At 40.8% G+C, this 20,620-nt stretch overlaps 1 protein-coding gene across 3 annotated transcripts in view; it reads right to left on the reverse strand.

Moving 5' to 3' along the window:
* Nucleotides 1–4,008: 4,008 nt before the first annotated feature.
* Nucleotides 4,009–20,620, reverse strand: part of LOC121531664 (alpha-1,3-mannosyl-glycoprotein 4-beta-N-acetylglucosaminyltransferase C-like) — a 172,618-nt gene continuing 156,006 nt past the window's right edge. For all 3 annotated transcript variants that reach the window (XM_041837026.2, XM_041837025.2, XM_041837027.2), the window contains 3 exons: nucleotides 9,786–9,937; nucleotides 8,775–8,922; nucleotides 4,009–6,730 (listed from right to left, as the gene is read on the reverse strand). In XM_041837026.2, coding sequence (XP_041692960.2) covers nucleotides 5,574–6,730; nucleotides 8,775–8,922; nucleotides 9,786–9,914 — 1,434 coding nt within the window. In that variant the 5' untranslated portion in view covers nucleotides 9,915–9,937 and the 3' untranslated portion in view covers nucleotides 4,009–5,573. The remainder of the gene's footprint in view (nucleotides 6,731–8,774; nucleotides 8,923–9,785; nucleotides 9,938–20,620) is intronic.

A 20,620-nucleotide genomic window follows, 5' to 3' on the forward strand; every position in this document is an offset into this window, starting at 1 on the left:
GCCAAATTGCAGGATCTACATTTATTGGTAAACATTTCTATATCAAAACATACTGTAACATGTTCAGGCAAAGACATTATAACAACACATACTGTATTGATTCAAGGTTTACTTGTTCTCAATAGCTCTCTATCTCTCCTTTAACCATTGAATACCATATTCATGCCCTACTGAATGTACTGATGCAGATGATGATGTCATTCATCATTTTGTGCAGTGCAATTTCTCACATAATTTCCCCCCCCCCTTTTGATCTCAATGAAAGTAGTGGTAGACTTTTGCAAAGTCAATGCAATTCCCCCAAGGTTATTGGCATTCATTTTGTTTAATCTAAATTGATTTTAAATACAATATATACAATACAACATTTGAAATGATACATGTAAAAAAATATATGTCATTTTACAACAATATACATACAGTACTGTTTGACGAACAATGTCGGAAAATACAACACGAAAACGACATCTCAACACATTCTCTCCACTAAACAATATAGCACAAGTGAGATTTAACCTGTTGTAAGTAAGTAAGGTAGTATTGGTAAGCATCTAGTCACAAACCAAGTACATTTTCAGTCAAGTTCCACTGCAGATGCTGGACAACAAGTTATAGATCCTGGAATATAAAAGGATTCAATGACCCACTTAACACTTGGTGTTGTTCAGATGCATGCACCTTTGTACACTCACAATTGGAAGACAGCAAAACTTCCCAACAACCTAGAATTTCCATTTATACACTGCTTTCTATTACATTGCTATGGGAACAGTGACAGAAGGCTCCTGGGTAGCATGGCTACTGATCTGTTGGAAATTATTATAAAAAACCACCCTTGAATTATCTAATGGGGTGCATTTGCTACCACATAATGTATACGTTGAGCTCACTAAAAAGTATTAGGAGATATTGCTGTTTGAAGACAAGTCGCCAAAGGCAAAAAAACTGTACGCATCAGTTTGCTGACACTGAGCTGAACAGAAATTATTCATATTTCTATGTTTCCCCCCCAGATGTAAATGCTAGTTTTGACTTCAGTCTTTCTTCAGCTATGACATACATTTTCCCTCAAGTAATATCCATGTACAACAACCTCTGGGATCAAATAAGGGAATCTTGGAATCACAATCTCTATCCCAGGAATATACCCAGGGATTCCAGGAAAACCAGGGATCCTACTGCGACATGTCCAAGACGTAAGCTGTATTATTACAGGTAGTACACTGACCTGATTCGTTGGCACTGTTGTGTACATCAGCACATATATTTTATTGCATTCTGTAATAATGTTCTTACACTTTTCAATAAAGTTCACAAAATTTGAATGAAAGTGTCACGCTGGGCCTTTTAATAATGTTTGCAGTAAGATATTATGCTCTAAACGGCAGAGGATTTGAAGTGAAACTATATAATTTTGTAGAATGGGCTTAAGAAGAAGTCATATATACAGTTGAAGTTGGAAGTTTACATACACCTTAGCCAAATACATTTGAACTCAGTTTTTCACAATCCCTGACATTTAATCCTAGTACATTTTCCTGTTTTAGGTCAGTTAGGATCACCACTTTATTTTAAAAATGTCAAATGTCAGAATAATAGTAGAGAGAATGATTTATTTCAGCTTTTATTTCTTTCATCACATTCCCAGTGGGTCAGAAGTTTACATACACTCAATTAGTATTTGGTAGCATTGCCTTTAAATTGTTTAACTAGGGTCAAACGTTTCGGGTAGCCTTCCACAAGCTTCCCGCAATAAGGTGGGTGAATTTTGGCCCATTCCTCCTGACAGAGCTGGTGTAACTGAGTCAGGCCTCCTTGCTCGCACACGCTTTTTCAGTTCTGTCCACACATTTTCTATAGGATTGAGGTCAGGGCTTTGTGATGGCCACTCCAATACCTTGACTTTGTTGTCCTTAAGCCATTTTGGCACAACTTTGGAAGTATGCTTGGGGTCATTGTCCATTTGGAAGACCCATTTGCGACCAAGCTTTAACTTCCTGACTGATGTCTTGAGATGTTGCTTCAATATATCCACATAATTTTCATGATGCCATCTATTTTGTGAAGTGCACCAGTCCCTCCTGGAGCAAAGCACCCCCACAGCATGATGCTGCCACCCCCGTGCTTCACGGTTGGGATGGTGTTCTTCGGCTTGCAATCACCCCCTTTTTCCTCCAAACATAACGATGGTGTCACGTTTGTTGATGAACGGGTCAGACCAAGGCGCAGCGTGATATGCATACATGTTTATTTGAACCGAATAAACACAGCGACAAAACAACAAACCAAAACGAAACGTGAAGTCCAAGGTAGACACAAACAACTTACCTTTCACGGAACAAGATCCCATAACCCACTAGTGCCAATAGGCTGCCTAAGTATGTCTCCAATCAGAGACAACGAGCGACAGCTGCCTCTGATTGGGAACCACACCGGCCAACATAGATCTAGACATACTAGAAATACAACATAGAACTACACAACATAGAATATACACACCCTGACTCAACAAATAAGCGTCCCCTGAGTCAGGGCGTGACAGATGGTCATTATGGCCAAACAGTTCTATTTTTGTTTCATCAGACCAGAGGACATTTCTCAAAAAAGTACGCTCTTTGTCCCCATGTGCAGTTGCAAACCGTAGTCTGGCTTTTTTATGGCGGTTTTGGAGCAGTTGCTTCTTCCTTGCTGAGCGGCCTTTCAGGTTATGTCGATATAGGACTTGTTTTACTGTGGATATAGATACTTTTGTACCTGTTTCCTCCAGCATCTTCACAAGGTCCTTTGCTGTTGTTCTGGGATTGATTTGCACTTTTCGCACCAAAGTACGTTCATCTCTAGGAGACAGAATGCGTCTCCTTCCTGAGCGGTATGACGGCTGCGTGGTCCCATGGTGTTTATACTTGCGTACTATTGTTTGTACAGATGAACGTGGTACCTTCAGGCATTTCGAAATTGCTCCCGAGGATGAACCAGACTTGTGGAGGTCTACAATTTATTTTCTGAGGTCTTGGCTGATTTATTTTGATTTTCCAATGACGTCAAGCAAAGAGGCACTGAGTTTGAAGGTAGGCCTTGAAATACATCCACAGGTACACCTCCAATTGACTCAAAGTATGTCAATTAGCCTATCAGAAGCTTCTAAAGCCGTGACATAATTTTCTGGAATTTTCCAAGCTGTTTAAAGGCACAGTCAACTTAGAGTATGTAAACTTCTGACCCACTGGAATTGTGATACAGTGAAATAATCTGTCTGTAAACAATTGTTTGAAAAATTTCTTGTGTCATGCAAAGTAGATGTCCTAACCGACTTTCCAAAACGATAGTTTGTTAACAAGACATTTGTGGAGTGGTTGAAAAATGAGTTTTAATGACTCCAACCTAAGCGTATGTAAACTTCCGACTTCAACTGTATTTTGATGACCTGTACAAAAGATGATGGGGCAGCAGGTAGCCTAGTGGTTAAGAGCGTTGGGCCAGTAACCAAAAGGTTGTTGGTTTGAATCCCAGAGCCGACTACGTCAAACATTTGTCAAAGTGACCTTGAGAAAGGCTCCTAACCATAATAGCTCTGGATAAAAGCGTCTGCTAAAATGTAAATGTTTGTTTGTACAGAACACTACAGTTTAATTATGTCCATAGCAATAGTATTGAAAGGAGGAGCTATCAACAGTCAATATGCAAATAATTACATTCTGAAGCCATAAGAGGCTGGGGCAAATCAAATAATCAGATGTTTGATAAGAAGGAAAAGGTTGTTATTCAAGGTGATTTGGCACACAGAAGCTTGTAATGAATAGACGAGAGCCATAGATAAAGAGAAACCCTTGATCTGTGTCTGAACAAGACCAAATGGGAGAACAACATGGAACAGGCCATATACCCTTATAATCTCCACCTGGCACAGCCAGAAGAGGACTGGCCACCCCTCAGAGCCTGGTTCCTCTCTAGCTTTCTTCCTAGGTTCCTTTGTAGGGAGTTTTTCCTAGCCACTGTGCTTCTACATCTGCATTACTTGCTCTTTGGGGTTTTAAGCTGGGTTTCTGTATAAGCACTTCGTGACAACTGCTGATGTAAAATGGGCTTTAGAAATGAATGTTATTGATTTAAATAGCACAGATACCATAACAAGGCATTTTGTGAAGAAAAAAAACTGCTGTAGGTTTTTGAACCATGCCTCCACCTCCTCCTTTGTTATTTCAACAGAATTTTGGTATCATGTATGCAAACATTTATCATTTTATTGAATTGCAAAGATTTGTTGAAAGTGTTGATGGTCTTGATTATGGAAAGATATTTGTCACAAAGCTACACTTGCTAACAGAACAACATTGTATGAAAAAGGAGAGGACAAGGTGATTCTTCAAAATCTTTTCTGAATTGTTATGACAGTAGTCCTTATCTCATTTGAGAATTTACTTTATATGTAATGTTTTTCAAAATTACAGGGTATATTTTATTAATTGACATTACTGAACATTTTACAGCCGGTGGCGTTAAGTTCTTGACAGAGGTATTATGATAAAGTAGCTGGGGATATAATTGTATGTACTGTACCAAAACACAGTACATAGTATACCATGGCCCATGGGTACTACACAGAGTAAAGTGTATTTGTTTATATATTACAGAAACATTCTAAGAGAAGATACGTTAGCGGCTGAGAACACAACATTGGGGAAAGAGAGAATTTACTTGAGAGCTCCAGGGGGGTTGTTGTTTGCTGGTGTAGAGCAGAGAGAGTGCCAAACACAAACCAATTTACTGGGGTAAAATAGTACTGTGGTGGAAAAAAGGGAAAGATCAGGACCACCCCATTTTTCACGATCCGATCTGAGCTGTTAGAGAAGATGGGTGAAAATAAACATTGTTCTCCCGTCAGTGGTTCTGATGGAACATACAGTGCCAGGGAAATAGCACAGCTCGCTCCAACACTTCAACACAACGCCAGCCTAGATAGGAGGGATTGAAGGAGCACTTATGAAAGTAAAGCCCTGACAAAATGGATATTTGTGGAAATAATTACCATCATAATGCTTATAAGGTAACATGTAAATAATAACTTTGGAAAGGGGTGAATGGAGTTATTTACTGATAGCAAGAACATTTGGAGCAATGATATGTTCCTAGGGCTAAAATTGTCTGCAGGGGTGTTATTTATTAAGCAACACTGTTCAAGACCAGAGGACCCAGAGGCTGCTTTCGATGTGGAAAGACACTGAGAAAAATGTAAAGAAAAATAAATAACATGATGAGTGAAATAACCAACAGATCATTCCTATAAACTCACACCCATAAAAGAGGTCAGTCAGACAATCCTTAAAAACATGGATTGTGATGATTTCCATAACTGTAGAATTCAATAAAGGTACCTTCAAATATAAAAAATCTAGATCAAAAAATAAATGAATACATACAGTATACTATAAAATGAAATAAATAAATGTGGAAATAAATTATAAAATAAATGTCAAAATGTATAAATAAATACATTAATAAGTACATAAATAAATATATTGTCAAATGAATTGCTAAACTAACTGTTGTCTAAACCAACTGTTTTTGTATTGCCCTCATTGACTGGGAGGTTGTGTAGTCCACAAGCTTATACTCCTAATAATCAGCCATTCTTTCTGACTGGCAGTCACCACAATACGGACACACTCAATGTCAAAGGCAATCTTGTGGTCCACGTCTTGAACCTCAATGTTGCCATATTTAAACTCCCCTAAAGTGATGTAGGAAGAACACTGCCTTCCTCTCTTTGTCCCCACCAGCTTCTCTCCTACTTCCAGAGCTCCATGGTGCAGGATATCGTTCTGACGATCGTCCGTTCCTGTCACGATTTTGATTTTGCTTATTTTAGTTGATTTGTTAAAGACTATGACAAAGAAGTCTCCGGTAGAAGGGGGTTTCCCCCAAAAGTATTCGTCCACACTGCTGTAAGCCTTGGTGGCGTCATAATTTTCAAATACATTAATGTTTGTGTACAGGCTGGCAGGAGGGTTGTCAGGGATATCAATGGAGTCTTCTTCAAAGTCATCATCCTTCAACTTGTTCTCTGCCCCCTTATATGAGGAGTAGTAGCCCATGTGCTGGAACAAGGAGGGCTTGAAGCGGATCACGTCTTTCTGGGCCAGCAGATCCCGGAAGTGAATGAGGAGCCAGTCACAGGGCATTTCCTGGTAGAACATGAGCAGGAAGTGGGCCAGGCGTGGCAGGTCTCTTGAGTGGTAGAGCTTCCCTATGTAGCCAAGCTTGGAGAACTCCAGCATCACCCAGTAGGAGCCTTCCCTGGAGGTGACCACCTTCTTCAGGGATGTCAGAAAGTTCCGTGAGCAGCGCACATCGTCCTCCAGCATCATGTAGAAATCAGAAAGGTTGGTGCAGAAATTGAGGAGGAAGGCATAGTCCACGTTCTGCTTGGAGCGGAAGCGTACCCTGTCCTCTGGGTCATTGTAGTTCCTTTTTAGCCCAACCAGTGATGGATAGTACTCCTCAGGGGCATGGATCACCAGGAGACGCCCAGCAATGATGTGGTGGGCAAACTTCCTGGAGATGTCCTGCACCAGGTTTTCACACCAGGCCAGGTCAAAGTCCGCCAGGTGGACCACCACCACAATCTCTTTCAGCTCCTCATAACTGGACTGGTCAAAAATGGATTTGATCGTCTCCATGAGGTAATTTCCTCTTTTTCTTTTCACAGATGACAACCCAATGGTTAGATATTCTAGAAACACAAACATCTATATTATTATAGCGTACATTGAAAACATTATTTGTGAAATAATAAAACATTTAAAAAAAACATATACAGTACCAGCCAAAAGTTTGGACACACCTACTCATTCAAGGGTTTTTCTTTATTTTTACTATTTTCTACATTGTAGAATAACAGTGAAGACATCAAAACTATGAAATAACAAATTTTAGTCATTTAGCAGACACTCTTATCCAGAGCGACTTACAGTTAGTGAATAGTATTTTTTTTTTTATACTGGCCCCCCGTGGGAATCTAACCCACAACCCTGGCGTTGCAAACGCCATGCTCTATCAACTGAGCTACATCCCTGCCGGCCATTCCCTCCCCTACCCTGGGCCAATTGTGCGCCGCCCATGAGTCTCCCGGTCACAGCCAGCTGCGACAGAGCCTTGATTCGAACCAGGATCTCTAGTGGCACAATTAGCACTGCGATGCAGTGCCTTAGACCACTGCGCCACTCAGGAGACATATGGAATCATGTAGTAACCAAAAAGGTGTTAAACAAATCAAAATATATTTTATATTTGAGATTCTTCAAAGTAGCCACCCTTTGCCTTGATGACAGCTTTGCACACTCTTGGCATTCTCTCAACCAGCTTCACCTGGAATGCTTTTCCAACAAGGAGTTCCCACATATCCTGAGCACACATCCTGAGCTGCTTTTCCTTCCCTCTGCGGTCCAACTCATCCCAAACTATCTCAATTGGGTTGAGGTCGGGTGATTGTGGAGGCCAAGTCATCTGATGCAGCACTCCATCACTCTCCTTCTTGGTCAAATAGCCCTTACACAGCCTGGAGGTGTGTTGGGTCATTGTCCTGTTGAGAAATCAAATTATAGTCCCAGTAAGCCCAAACCAGATGGGATGGCGTATCTCTGCAGAATGCTGTGGTAGCCATGCTGGTTAATGGTGCCTTGAATTCTAAATAAATCACCAACAGTGTCACCAGCAAAGCACCCCCACACCATCACACCTCCTCCATGTTTCACGGTGGGAACCACACATGCGGAGATCATCCGTTCACCTACTCTGCGTCTCACAAAGACACGGCGGTTGGAACAAAACATCTCAAATTTGGACTCATCAGACCAAAGAACAGATTTCCACTGGTCTAATGTCCATTGCTCGTGTTTCTTGGCCCAAGCAAGTCTCTTCTTCTTATTGGTGTCCTTTAGTAGTGGTTTCTTTGCAGCAATTCGACCATGAAGGCCTGATTCACGCAGTCTCCTCTGAACAGTTGATGTTGAGATGTGTCTGTTACTTGAACTCTGTGAAGCATTTATTTGAGCTGCAATCTGAGGTGCAGTTAACTCTAATGAACTTATCCTCTGCAGCAGAGGTAACTCTGGGTCTTCCTTTCTTGTGGCGGTCCTCATGAGAGCCAGTTTCATCATAGCGCTTGATGGTTTTTGCAACTGCGCTTGAAGAAACTTTAAAAGTTCCGGAAATGTTACGGATTGACTGACCTTCATGTCTTAAAGTAATGATGGACAGTCGTTTCTCTTTGCTTATTTGAACTGTTCTTGTCATAATATGGACTTGGTCTTTTACCAAATAGGGCTATCTTCTGTATACCACCCCTACCTTGTCACAACACAACTGATTGGATCAAACGCATTCAGAAGGAAAGAAATTCCACAAATTAACTTTTAACATGGCACACCTGTTAATTGAAATGCATTCCAGGTGACTACCTCATGAAGCTGGTTGAGAGAATGCCAAGAGTGTGCAAAGCTGTCATCAAGGCAAAGAGTGGCTACTTTAAAGAATCTCAAATATAAAATATATTCTGATTTGTTTAACACTTTTTTGGTTACTACATGATTCCATATTTGTTATTTCATTGTTTTGATGTCTTCACTATTATTCTACAATGTAGAAAATAGTAAAAATAAAGAAAAACCCTTGAATGAGTAGGTGTGTCCAAACTTTTGACTGGTACTGTATATATAGTGAAAGATGAAAGTGACCAAGGTAAAACAACATGTATTGACAGTCAAAGATACAATTACTCTTTCGGGGCAGTGGGTTCCCAGCGAGGTAACGATATGTGACGTTTATGGTTCCAGAGAAATTAGTGAGGTCTCTGAAGGTGTGAACATATCTCTCAGAGTTTGAAGGATGCATTGATGTCTCTCTCAGCGGTCTTTTATCCTCCTCCTACAACACAGAACAAAGACAACAGATCAGATGAGATGACTTCACATAGTGAATGACAAACAAACCAAGGTCTCATCTCAGCTACAGACAAACACACACAGCAAAGTCAACTAATTTCCTTGACATGTCTCATATCCGTCTGTAAATAATACAGAGGTAAAAATAACACATTTTGGTTTTAAAACTCCTTAAGAATATCCTGTATAAAAAGAAAAAGTAAGGGTTAGCCAACCGATAATAAATGTAGATACGTCATACTGATTTCAAAGAGTTCTAAAACCATTGAGGCGTTTTTCATTGCCAAGGAAATTGACTTTGTGAGAGCACAAGGTCATTGAAAATATGCAAAAACTCCTCAATAATTTAAATAACAAATACGGATAATGTGTTATGATCACCAAGATGTGATGGCATCATGAATAAAAAATAAATCATCGACTCTGCGTCCACATCATGAAAATATGTTGCCTTTTGAAAACAAGTAATTCTAAAAGGGACAACATGGTTAAATACTAGAGTGAACTTGTGGATGAAAATGATGCTGTTTGAAGGAGAGGAGAGAGGTAGAAGAGGGTAGTCCACCGTCAGATGTTTTAATACCCAAAAATATATCTAATTTGGAATCCATATTCTATGCCATCTGCTGTGTGGATCCTACATCAGCGGGAATCTGCAGGCCTCAATCCCAAAATCATGGAACAGAGAGGCACCATCTAAATAGTCGTAATTATATTGTGCCTATTTAATTATTTTCCTTTATTTGGGATCGGAGCTTGCCTTTACACTTTAAACATCTGAACTTTAAAAGAATTGGGTGAACTTGCCCTTTATGACTCAAGTGAAGAATATAGAATAAGTCTCACCAGGACGTATCCATCCTCCATGTACAGGTTGAGGAAGAGTAGACAGGTGATTAGGACCCCCAGGAAGGGGATGGTGGAGCGTTTACGGAAACACCTCATCTTGTCCAGGGACTTCCACACCAGCCTCATGATGGAGACACTCTCACTGGGATCTGCAGGGTAACACAGGGGGAATGGCACATCAGCAAGCTGCGTAGCAAAATGTTGAGATGGAACATATAGTTAATGAGACTGGGTTGGCCTACAGACTGCCATCAGATGAAGTGGTTATGAATCATTTCCTGTTCTTTCAAGCATCACCTTGTTCTGCTAAAATCACGTTAGTACAACTCTTCCTGATCATAGTGCATAGTGGGAAAATACTATTTTCAAAATAACATGGTACTGGCAAACAATTGACATACGAATATTCTAGTGGAATACAACTAGTACCACCAGAAATTGATCAAAGAATACGAAGAGTGACATACAAATAAATCTAGTTTTTTTTTCTAGACCGCAATTAGGCGTCAGCAAGCTCTTTTCTGACAGTGCTACAAAGCCCCAGAGATGCCTAATGGAATACAAACTAGCTTTAAGCTTGGTTCAATGACCACACACACATCGATCACGAACACTGCCTGGCTCACCTGGGAATAGGGCTGGTCAATACCTTTCTGTTCGGGGTCTAAAACTGACTCTAACATATCCATCTAATGCTAACATCCTGTCTCTTTGAAGGCTATTTATTCAATCATGATTGGTATTGGTTGTGCGTAATTAGACGCTGTTGATGCTTTTGCTATTTTGCATAATTATGTCCTACAGAGCTGAAAACATTTGAAAAGACAACGCTCCTTTAATTTCTACGTTGGTATATCTCAACGTCCTGTAGTAGCCAACTGTTAAGGTATATAAAATGGAAAATAAATTAGAAGAGGTATTGAACAAATCATTCTAAAATAATAGGTATTGATGGAACCTTTGTTCTAATCATATGAATTATGATGGTAGCCTAAAGAAACACCTGCCAACAGTAAATGAATTAATTAGTGGCCAAGAGTTCGAATAATATTAATAATATCATCTTGAGCCAAACAAGAATCTCTCTTCATCTTCACTGACAGCTTGTGACCAAATCTCTCTCTCTCTTTCTCTCTCTCTCTCTCTCTCTCTCTCTCTCTCTCTCTCTCTCTCCCTCTCTCTCTCCTCTCTCTCTCTCTCTCTCTCTCTCTCTCTCTCTCTCTCTCTCTCTCTCTCTCTCTCTCTCTCTCTCTCCTCTCTCTCTTTCTCTCTCTCCCTCTCTCTCTCTCTCTCTCTCTCTCTCTCTCTCTCTCTCTCTCGCTCTCTCTCTCTCTCTCTATCTATCTATCTCTCTCTCAAATAGTAGCCTACACTGCTACACTCCCATTAAATATCTGAACTGCAGGGCTGGCCAACCCTGGTTGTTGAAGGGACCACAAAGTGGCAGGTTTTAGCTGATGTGGGATAGAGTGAGAACAGGCCGGATCATTTCAGATGTAGGATCTTAATTTGACCTACAGTGCCTTTGGAAAGTATTCAGACCCCTTGACTTTTTCAGAATGTTGTTACGTTACAGCCTTATTCTGAAATGGATTAAATTGTTCCCCCCCCCCTCATCAATCTACACACAATACCCCAAAATGACAAAGCAAAAACAGGTTTTTAGAAATTTTTGCTAATTTATATCAAATAAAAAACGGAAATATCACATTTACATAAGTATTCAGACCCTTTACCCAGTACTTTGCTGAAGCACCTTTAGCACACCTGTTTTTGGGGAGTTTCTCCCTTCTTCAGTGCAGATCCTCTCAAGCTCTGTCAGGTTGGATGGGGAGCGTTGCTGCACAGCTATTTTCAGGTCTCTCCAGAGATCGGGTTCACTCAAGGACATTCAGAGACTTGTCCCGAAGCCACTCCTGCATTGTCTAGGCTGTGTGCTTAGGGTCGTTGTCCTGTTGGAAGGTGAACCTCCGCCACAGTCTGAGGTCTTGAGCGCTCTGGAGCAGGTTTTCATCAATGATCTCGCTGTACTGTGCTTTGTTAATCTTTCCCTCGATCCTGACGAGTCTCCCAGTCCCTGCCGCCGAAAAACATCCCCACAGCATGATGCTGCCACCATCATGCTTCACCATAAGGATGGTGCCAGGTTTCCTCCAGACGTGATGCTTGGAATTCAGGCCAAAGAGTTCAATCTTGGTTTCATCAGACCAGAGAATCTTGTTTCTCATGGTCTGAGAGTCCTTTTTAGCAAACTCCAAGCGGGCTGTCATGTTCCTTTTACTGAGGAGTGGCTTCCGTCTGGCCACTCTACCATAAAGGCCTGATTGGTGGAGTGCTGCAGAGATGGTTGTCCTTCTGGAAGGTTCTCCCATCTCCACAGAGGAACTCTAGAGCTTCTCTCCCGATTGCTTAGTTTGGCCGGGCGGCCAGCTCTAGGAAGAGTCTTGGTGCTTCCAAACTTCTTCCATTTAAGAATGATGGAGGCCACTGTGTTCTTGGGGACCTTCAATGCTGCAGAAATGTTTTGGTATCCTTCCACAGATCTGTGCCTCAACACAATCCTGTCTCTGAGCTCTAAGGACAATTCCTTTGACTTCATGGCTTGGTTTTTGCTCTGACATCCACTGTCAACTGTGGGACCTATATACAGTGGGGAGAACAAGTATTTGATACACTGCCGATTTTGCAGGTTTTCCTACTTACAAAGCATGTAGAGGTCTGTAATTTTTATCATAGGTACACTTCAACTGTGAAAATCCAGAAAATCACATTGTATGATTTTTAAGTAATTAATTTGCATTTTATTGCATGACATAAGTATTTGATACATCAGAAAAGCAGAACTTAATATTTGGTACAGAAACCTTTGTTTGCAATTACAGAGATCATACGTTTCCTGTAGGTCTTGACCAGGTTTGCACACACTGCAGCAGGGATTTTGGCCCACTCCTCCATACAGACCTTCTCCAGATCCTTCAGGTTTCGGGGCTGTCGCTGGGGAATACGGACTTTCAGCTCCCTCCAAAGATTTTCTATTGGGTTCAGGTCTGGAGACTGGCTAGGCCTCTCCAGGACCTTGAGATGCTTCTTACGGAGCCACTCCTTAGTTGCCCTGGCTGTGTGTTTCGGGTCGTTGTCATGCTGGAAGACCCAGCCACGACCCATCTTCAATGCTCTTACTGAGGGAAGGAGGTTGTTGGCCAAGATCTCGCGATACATGGCCCCATCCATCCTCCCCTCAATACGGTGCAGTCGTCCTGTCCCCTTTGCAGAAAAGCATCCCCAAATAATGATGTTTCCACCTCCATGCTTCACGGTTGGGATGGTGTTCTTGGGGTTGTACTCATCCTTCTTCTTCCTCCAAACACAGCGAGTGGAGTTTAGACCAAAAAGCTATATTTTTGTCTCATCAGGCCACATTACCTTCTCCCATTCCTCCTCTGGATCATCCAGATGGTCATTGGCAAACTTCAGACGGGCCTGGACATGCGCTGGCTTGAGCAGGGGGACCTTGCGTGCGTTGCAGGATTTTAATCCATGACGGCGTAGTGTGTTACTAATGGTTTTCTTTGAGACTGTGGTCCCAGCTCTCTTCAGGTCATTGACCAGGTCCTGCCGTGTAGTTCTGGGCTGATCCCTCACCTTCCTCATGATCATTGATGCCCCACGAGGTGAGATCTTGCATGGAGCCCCAGACCGAGGGTGATTGACCGTCATCTTGAACTTCTTCCATTTTCTAATAATTGCGCCAACAGTTGTTGCCTTCATACTAAGCTGCTTGCCTATTGTCCTGTAGCCTATCCCAGCCTTGTGCAGGTCTACAATTTTATCCCTGATGTCCTTACCCAGCTCTCTGGTCTTGGCCATTGTGGAGAGGTTGGAGTCTGTTTGATTGAGTGTGTGGACAGGTGTCTTTTATACAGGTAACGAGTTCAAACAGGTGCAGTTAATACAGGTAATGAGTGGAGAACAGGAGGGCTTCTTAAAGAAAAACTAACAGGTCTGTGAGAGCCGGAATTCTTACTGGTTGGTAGGTGGTCAAATACTTATGTCATGCAATAAAATACAATGTGATTTTCTGGATTTTTGTTTTAGATTCCGTCTCTCACAGTTGAAGTGTACCTATGATAAAAATTTCAGAACTCTACATGCTTTGTAAGTAGGAAAACCTGCAAAATCGGCAGTGTATCAAATACTTGTTCTCCCCACTGTATAGACAGGTGTGTGCCTTTCCAAATCATGTCCAAACAATTGAATTTACCACAGTTGTAGAAACATCTCAATGGAAACAGGATGCACCTGAGCTCAATTTCGAGTCTCATAGCAAATGGTCTGGATACTTATGTACATTTTTGTAAGACATTTGCAAAAATGGCTAAAAACCTTATTTCGCTTTGTCATTATGGGGTATTGTGTTTCGATTGCTGAGGTATTTTTTTATTTAATCCATTTTAGAATAAGGCTGTAACGTAACAAAATGTGGAAAAAGTCAAGGGGTCTCAATAATTTCCGAAGGCTCTGTATATTGCCACAGCTAAATAATCCTGCAGCAACAGGATTTGAACGTTTATTCCATAATGTTGCTTGATCGGTAGTTAGGCTATTAGCTGGCTAAAAGTAGTCTAGATAAAAAATGACATATTGTTAATATAACCGTGAGTTAGTGTGGGTTTTCAGTGAATTGATGTAAATCACAAAGCTCATCTGCATTTTCTGTGGTGCAGGAACATTCTCGGCAACAAAAGAGTAATCACGTTAAGATCCTACATCTGTATGTCCCTCCAAAGGTACCTCTGTAGTGTGGATGACTGACATCAGCCAAAAAGCTGCAGTGCTGACTTCACTCCGCAGTAGCAGCACAGTGGACTCAACACAACCACCTGATAAAACAGTTCCTTGGTCACCTCTCTCACCTCTTCCTGTCAAAAGCCAACAGCCACAGCAAAATGTGGCACCGGCAACATTTTTCTGTCGCTTTTTTAAACTACGTTACGGGAAAGCAAGCAAATGACAACAGGGAGATGGTAAAAGAAACAAAAGCATATTGAAATAAACAAAATAAATGTTACCTGGACCACTGCAGACTGAATACTACAATTACACAACTGGGCAATTTTAGAATGTTCAGCTTCATCCTGGCTGGGTGGTATTCTCTCTCTCACACATGAGTGGTGGATTTGGTGTCCTGATAATGCAGGTTGGATTAGCACTCAGTACTGGCTGCTTGCCTGCATCCCGAATGGCACCCTTTTCGAGTACTAGTCAAAAGCAGGGTGCTGGTGAAAAAGTAGTGCTCTATAAAGGGAATAGGGTGCCATTTGGGACGCATCCCTTGTTTCAATAATTCAGTCTATCTGGGCTCGGGCTCGACAGAGGCTGCTGTGGCTAAACCTGCCAAAGGCACAGCTGCGGGTACCTGCTCCACTCTCTCCATTCTTACTGCACACTCAAAGAGCTGCTGTGGCAAGGATGTGCCCCAAATCTGCACTGCTTTCCCCAAAAGGAATGGCTTTTGATATGCAATATGCATATCCTGTACCAGAATCGAATCAAAAGAGCTTGGATGTGTGAGTGTGTGTGTTGGCATGTTTTTGAGGGTAGGTGTCTATAAGCATACCGGACTGTCTCTAAAATATGAATGTGTATGCACGAGTGCATGCGTGCGTGCGTGTGTGTATTTGACTAGCATGAGACCAGAGGAGCTTTGTCTGTGGTTCGCAGAGATAGGGGTAAGTGTGTTTTAATGGGCTGTCATAATGGCAGTCAATCACTCCCTCAGCCCTCCGATCTCCCTGCTGTAACATTGCAGCAGGACAGTGTTAAATATCCATTATACTCTGAACTGAACCAAAGAAACCGCACCACTGCCACTCATTGATAGAATACTACTTATGATATCATAACAGTACACAACACGCTGTAGTGGTCTCTGAAATCAGTTGGAAATGGTTTGATAGCTATCTATGAAAGACTGCTACCTATCACTTACAGTATGTGAAACGAATGTGAAGAGCGAGGAAAGAAACAAGTAGTTAAAGGGCGTTGAGTTGAGCACAGTAACTACAAAACTCAAGTCAAATTTCACAATTTCCACTAATGCCTCTCAAGTCTCGACTCCTCTGAAGCTTACCCCACTTGAATAAAATTATATTATATTGAATATTATACAGAATGGTTACACTGTCAAAGCAAAAGTGAAATATCTCTGAAACCTGAATTTGACAAGCTCTGGCAATAAAATAATCAAGAATACCAAGCTTTTCAATGTGTTTGTGTACAGTATTATCTACAAAATGAATTCATTCCCTTACCATCTACTGGCAGCAGGGCACTGAGGAAGCCGGAATAATGAAGTAAAGATTTTGTAGTAAAGAGTTGTCCTCTGGGAGTGTGAGGTGGGAACAACCTTGGAGTCTCGATGTGATAGTCAGACGTCAAAATAAACCCTTAACAAACACTTTTCTTTTAAATCTAAGTCACTTTAAACTCTCCAATTTAGTGACACTTTTTCAAAAAAAAAATGGCGAGCCTCGTGGAATGGGAAAACCTGGATGGAAAACACATTGTGAATGAGAAAGGGGAAAAAGATTAATAAAATGGGCAGCAGAAAGCAATTCTCCCACATTTGATCTTGTTATCTGTTTTACATTATTTCCCATGGGTATCCTGCACCTCACAGATATACAGCTCTGCACAAATAATCAATTAAGCCTGCAGATTTGCAGGGGTTCAGCAGTTGCTTTGTGTCAGGCCTTCAGCCACTTTCAATGGATTTTCTTTCTCCCACAAAAGAGGGAAATACCGGAGGCTGCTGTTGATAACAAAATTGTAGCATAGCACGGAATAATAAATCCCTTCATTATTAAGTGATTTTTTTTTGTTGCTAAGAATTCAAATTGGCCAAACAGTTGACCAATTACCACATTCTTATGGAATTTGTCACATGAAGAGAATCTACCATCTACAAAGACTTAAAGGACTGTGTCAGATATCGACCTCTTTTCTAAAGATGCTGAATTATCAACATAGGCAGCATACCGAAGGGGATTACTATTGGTGCACTATCACTCTTTGGAGCAATAAATTAAAAGATTGAAAGCAATTTCATCATGCAATCCATAGATATTACCATACACCCCAACAAGGCTACAACTGTCAAGGCTGGAACATTGTCAATCATGTTCCCCACCCTGAGAGGATACAACTCCTATTATAACTTGGATTCCACTAACTCGTATTCTAACTTGTATTCCACTAACTCCTATTCTAACTTGTATTCCACTAACTCCTATTCTAACTTGTATTCCACTAACTCCTATTCTAACTTGTATTCCACTAACTCCTATTCTAACTTGTATTCCACTAACTCCTATTCTAACTTGTATTCCACTAACTCCGATTCTAACTTGTATTCCACTAACTCCTATTCTAACTTGTATTCCACTAACTCCTATTCTAACTTGTATTCCACTAACTCCGATTCTAACTTGTATTCCACTAACTCCTATTCTAACTTGTATTCCACTAACTCCTATTCTAACTTGTATTCCACTAACTCATATTCTAGCTTGTATTCCACTAACTCCTATTCTAACTTGTATTCCACTAACTACTATTCTAACTTGTATTCCACTAACTCATATTCTAACTTGTATTCCACTAACTCCTATTCTAACTTGTATTCCACTAACTCCTATTCTAACTTGTATTCCACTAACTCCTATTCTAACTTGTATTCCACTAACTCCGATTCTAACTTGTATTCCACTAACTCCTATTCTAACTTGTATTCCACTAACTCCTATTCTAACTTGTATTCCACTAACTCATATTCTAGCTTGTATTCCACTAACTCCTATTCTAACTTGTATTCCACTAACTACTATTCTAACTTGTATTCCACTAACTCATATTCTAACTTGTATTCCACTAACTCCTATTCTAACTTGTATTCCACTAACTCCTATTCTAACTTGTATTCCACTAACTCGTATTCTAACTTCTATTCCACTAACTACTATTCTAACTTGTATTCCACTAACTCGTATTCTAACTTCTATTCCACTAACTCCTATTCTAACTTATATTCCACTAACTCGTATTCTAACTTGTATTCCACTAACTCCTATTCTAACTTGTATTCCACTAACTCCTATTCTAACTTGTATTCCACTAACTCTGATTCTAACTTGAATTCCACCAACTCCTATTCTAACTTGTATTCCACTAACTCATATTCTAACTTGTATTCCACTAACTCCTATTCTAACTTGTATTCCACTAACTACTAATCTAACGTGTATTCCACTAACTCGTATTCTAACTTGTATTCCACTAACTCTGATTCTATCTTGTATTCCACTAACTCCTATTCTAACTCGTATTCCACCATCTCCTAGTCTAACTTGAATTCCACTAACTCCTATTCTAACTTGTATTCCACTAACTCCTATTCTAACTTGTATTCCACTAACTCCTATTCTAACTTGTATTCCACTAACTCCTATTCTAACTTGTATTCCACTAACTCCTATTCTAACTTGTATTCCACTAACTCCTATTCTAACTTGTATTCCACTAACTCCTATTCTAACTTGTATTCCACTAACTCCTATTCTAACTTGTATTCCACTAACTCCTATTCTAACTTGTATTCCACTAACTCCTATTCTAACTTGTATTCCACTAACTCCTATTCTAACTTGTATTCCACTAACTCCTATTCTAACTTGTATTCCACTAACTCCTATTCTAACTTGTATTCCACTAACTCCTATTCTAACTTGTATTCCACTAACTCCTATTCTAACTTGTATTCCACTAACTCCTATTCTAACTTGTATTCCACTAACTCCTATTCTAACTTGTATTCCACTAACTCCTATTCTAACTTGTATTCCACTAACTCCTATTCTAACTTGTATTCCACTAACTCCTATTCTAACTTGTATTCCACTAACTCCTATTCTAACTTGTATTCCACTAACTCCTATTCTAACTTGTATTCCACTAACTCCTATTCTAACTTGTATTCCACTAACTCCTATTCTAACTTGTATTCCACTAACTCAGATTCTAACTTGAATTCCACCAACTCCTATTCTAACTTGTATTCCACTAACTCATATTCTAACTTGTATTCCACTAACTCCTATTCTATCTTGTATTCCACTAACTACTAATCTAACGTGTATTCCACTAACTCGTATTCTAACTTGTATTCCACTAACTCTGATTCTATCTTGTATTCCACTAACTCCTATTCTAACTCGTATTCCACCATCTCCTATTCTAACTTGTATTCCACTAACTCCTGTTCTAACTTGTATTCCACTAACTCCTATTCTAACTTGTATTCCACTAACTCCTATTCTAACTTGTATTCCACTAACTCCTATTCTAACTTGTATTCCACTAACTCCTATTCTAACTTGTATTCCACTAACTCCTATTCTAACTTGTATTCCACTAACTCCTATTCTAACTTGTATTCCACTAACTCCTATTCTAACTTGTATTCCACTAACTCCTATTCTAACTTGTATTCCACTAACTCCTATTCTAACTTGTATTCCACTAACTCCTATTCTAACTTGTATTCCACTAACTCCTATTCTAACTTGTATTCCACTAACTCCTATTCTAACTTGTATTCCACTAACTCCTATTCTAACTTGTATTCCACTAACTCCTATTCTAACTTGTATTCCACTAACTCCTATTCTAACTTGTATTCCACTAACTCCTATTCTAACTTCTACTGAAACTACAGGGCACAGCTCCATTGATTCTGCATCCCTCTTGTCTTCTGCTCAGTCTGTCGGCACCATGACTATGTGCTCACTTAGCTGCCAACACCTTATCAGATCTGATCATCGTCACCGGGCCCAGACGCTGTGTTCTACCGGTAACCGGTACCGACAAGCTGGCTGGCTGTGTGGAGCTCCAGAGGCTCAACGGTGCCAAGGTCCAAACAGATGTACACACACTCCCCTCCTGCTCCAGGCCTGTCACCGCTGTCAGCAGCCTGAGCGCACAGACTCTAACGGGAGGTTGTGTGTGTGATTCCCCCCGGGACACACACTGTGTGTGTGTGTGTGCGTATGTGTTTTCCCTCCAGACATGCTGTCCAAGCTGGCCCTCGCTGCCACCACCGCCCCATGGGAGCCAGAGCCAGCCCGTTGACAACTGCAGCTCCAGCTGTTCTCCCATAAGGGCTTGGTGGTGCACCTCGCAAACAGGAACCCCTTAGAACAGGAAATCAGAAACATTCCTCATACCGCTGCCTCCCTGCCTGCATTCTCATTTACATTTTAGTCATTTAGCAGACACTCTTATCCAGAGCGACTTTCGGTAGTGACTGCATAGGTCTACATTTCCATCCTCGCTAAGCCTCCCTCTGTCTGACAGAAGTCCATAGTGTTTTGGATGCTTCCAACTCAACACCATTACCTATTTTTTTATGATTTCTAGGAAGCTAAGCTTTTTAGATCTACGTACAAGTCCTAAAACTCATTGCCATTCATTACCATCCAGGCTTTTGTTGTTGTTGCAAGGACCAGAGCAGGTGGCACAGTTGCACTAGCATCTGGAATGGGTTCCTCATAAAATATTGAACATGTGTCACCCATTGATGCTAGCTTCAGCGCAATCAGGCTTCAAAACACTTGGAACAAATGGCAGTCCTTTGGTTGCAGTACAAGCGCTCCTGATAGCTCGGCGCTAGCCATGATTGAAATGCGATTGTAAAGAGGGTTCTTCAACATTGGATTGGTCCGTATTTTTCCGTTGGATTTCCTTCTAGTTGGCCAGTGACAGAACTACAGGTTGTA

This window comes from Coregonus clupeaformis, chromosome 19 (genome assembly GCF_020615455.1).
Source record: "Coregonus clupeaformis isolate EN_2021a chromosome 19, ASM2061545v1, whole genome shotgun sequence".
In the NCBI taxonomy this organism is placed as follows: Eukaryota; Metazoa; Chordata; class Actinopteri; order Salmoniformes; family Salmonidae; genus Coregonus; species Coregonus clupeaformis.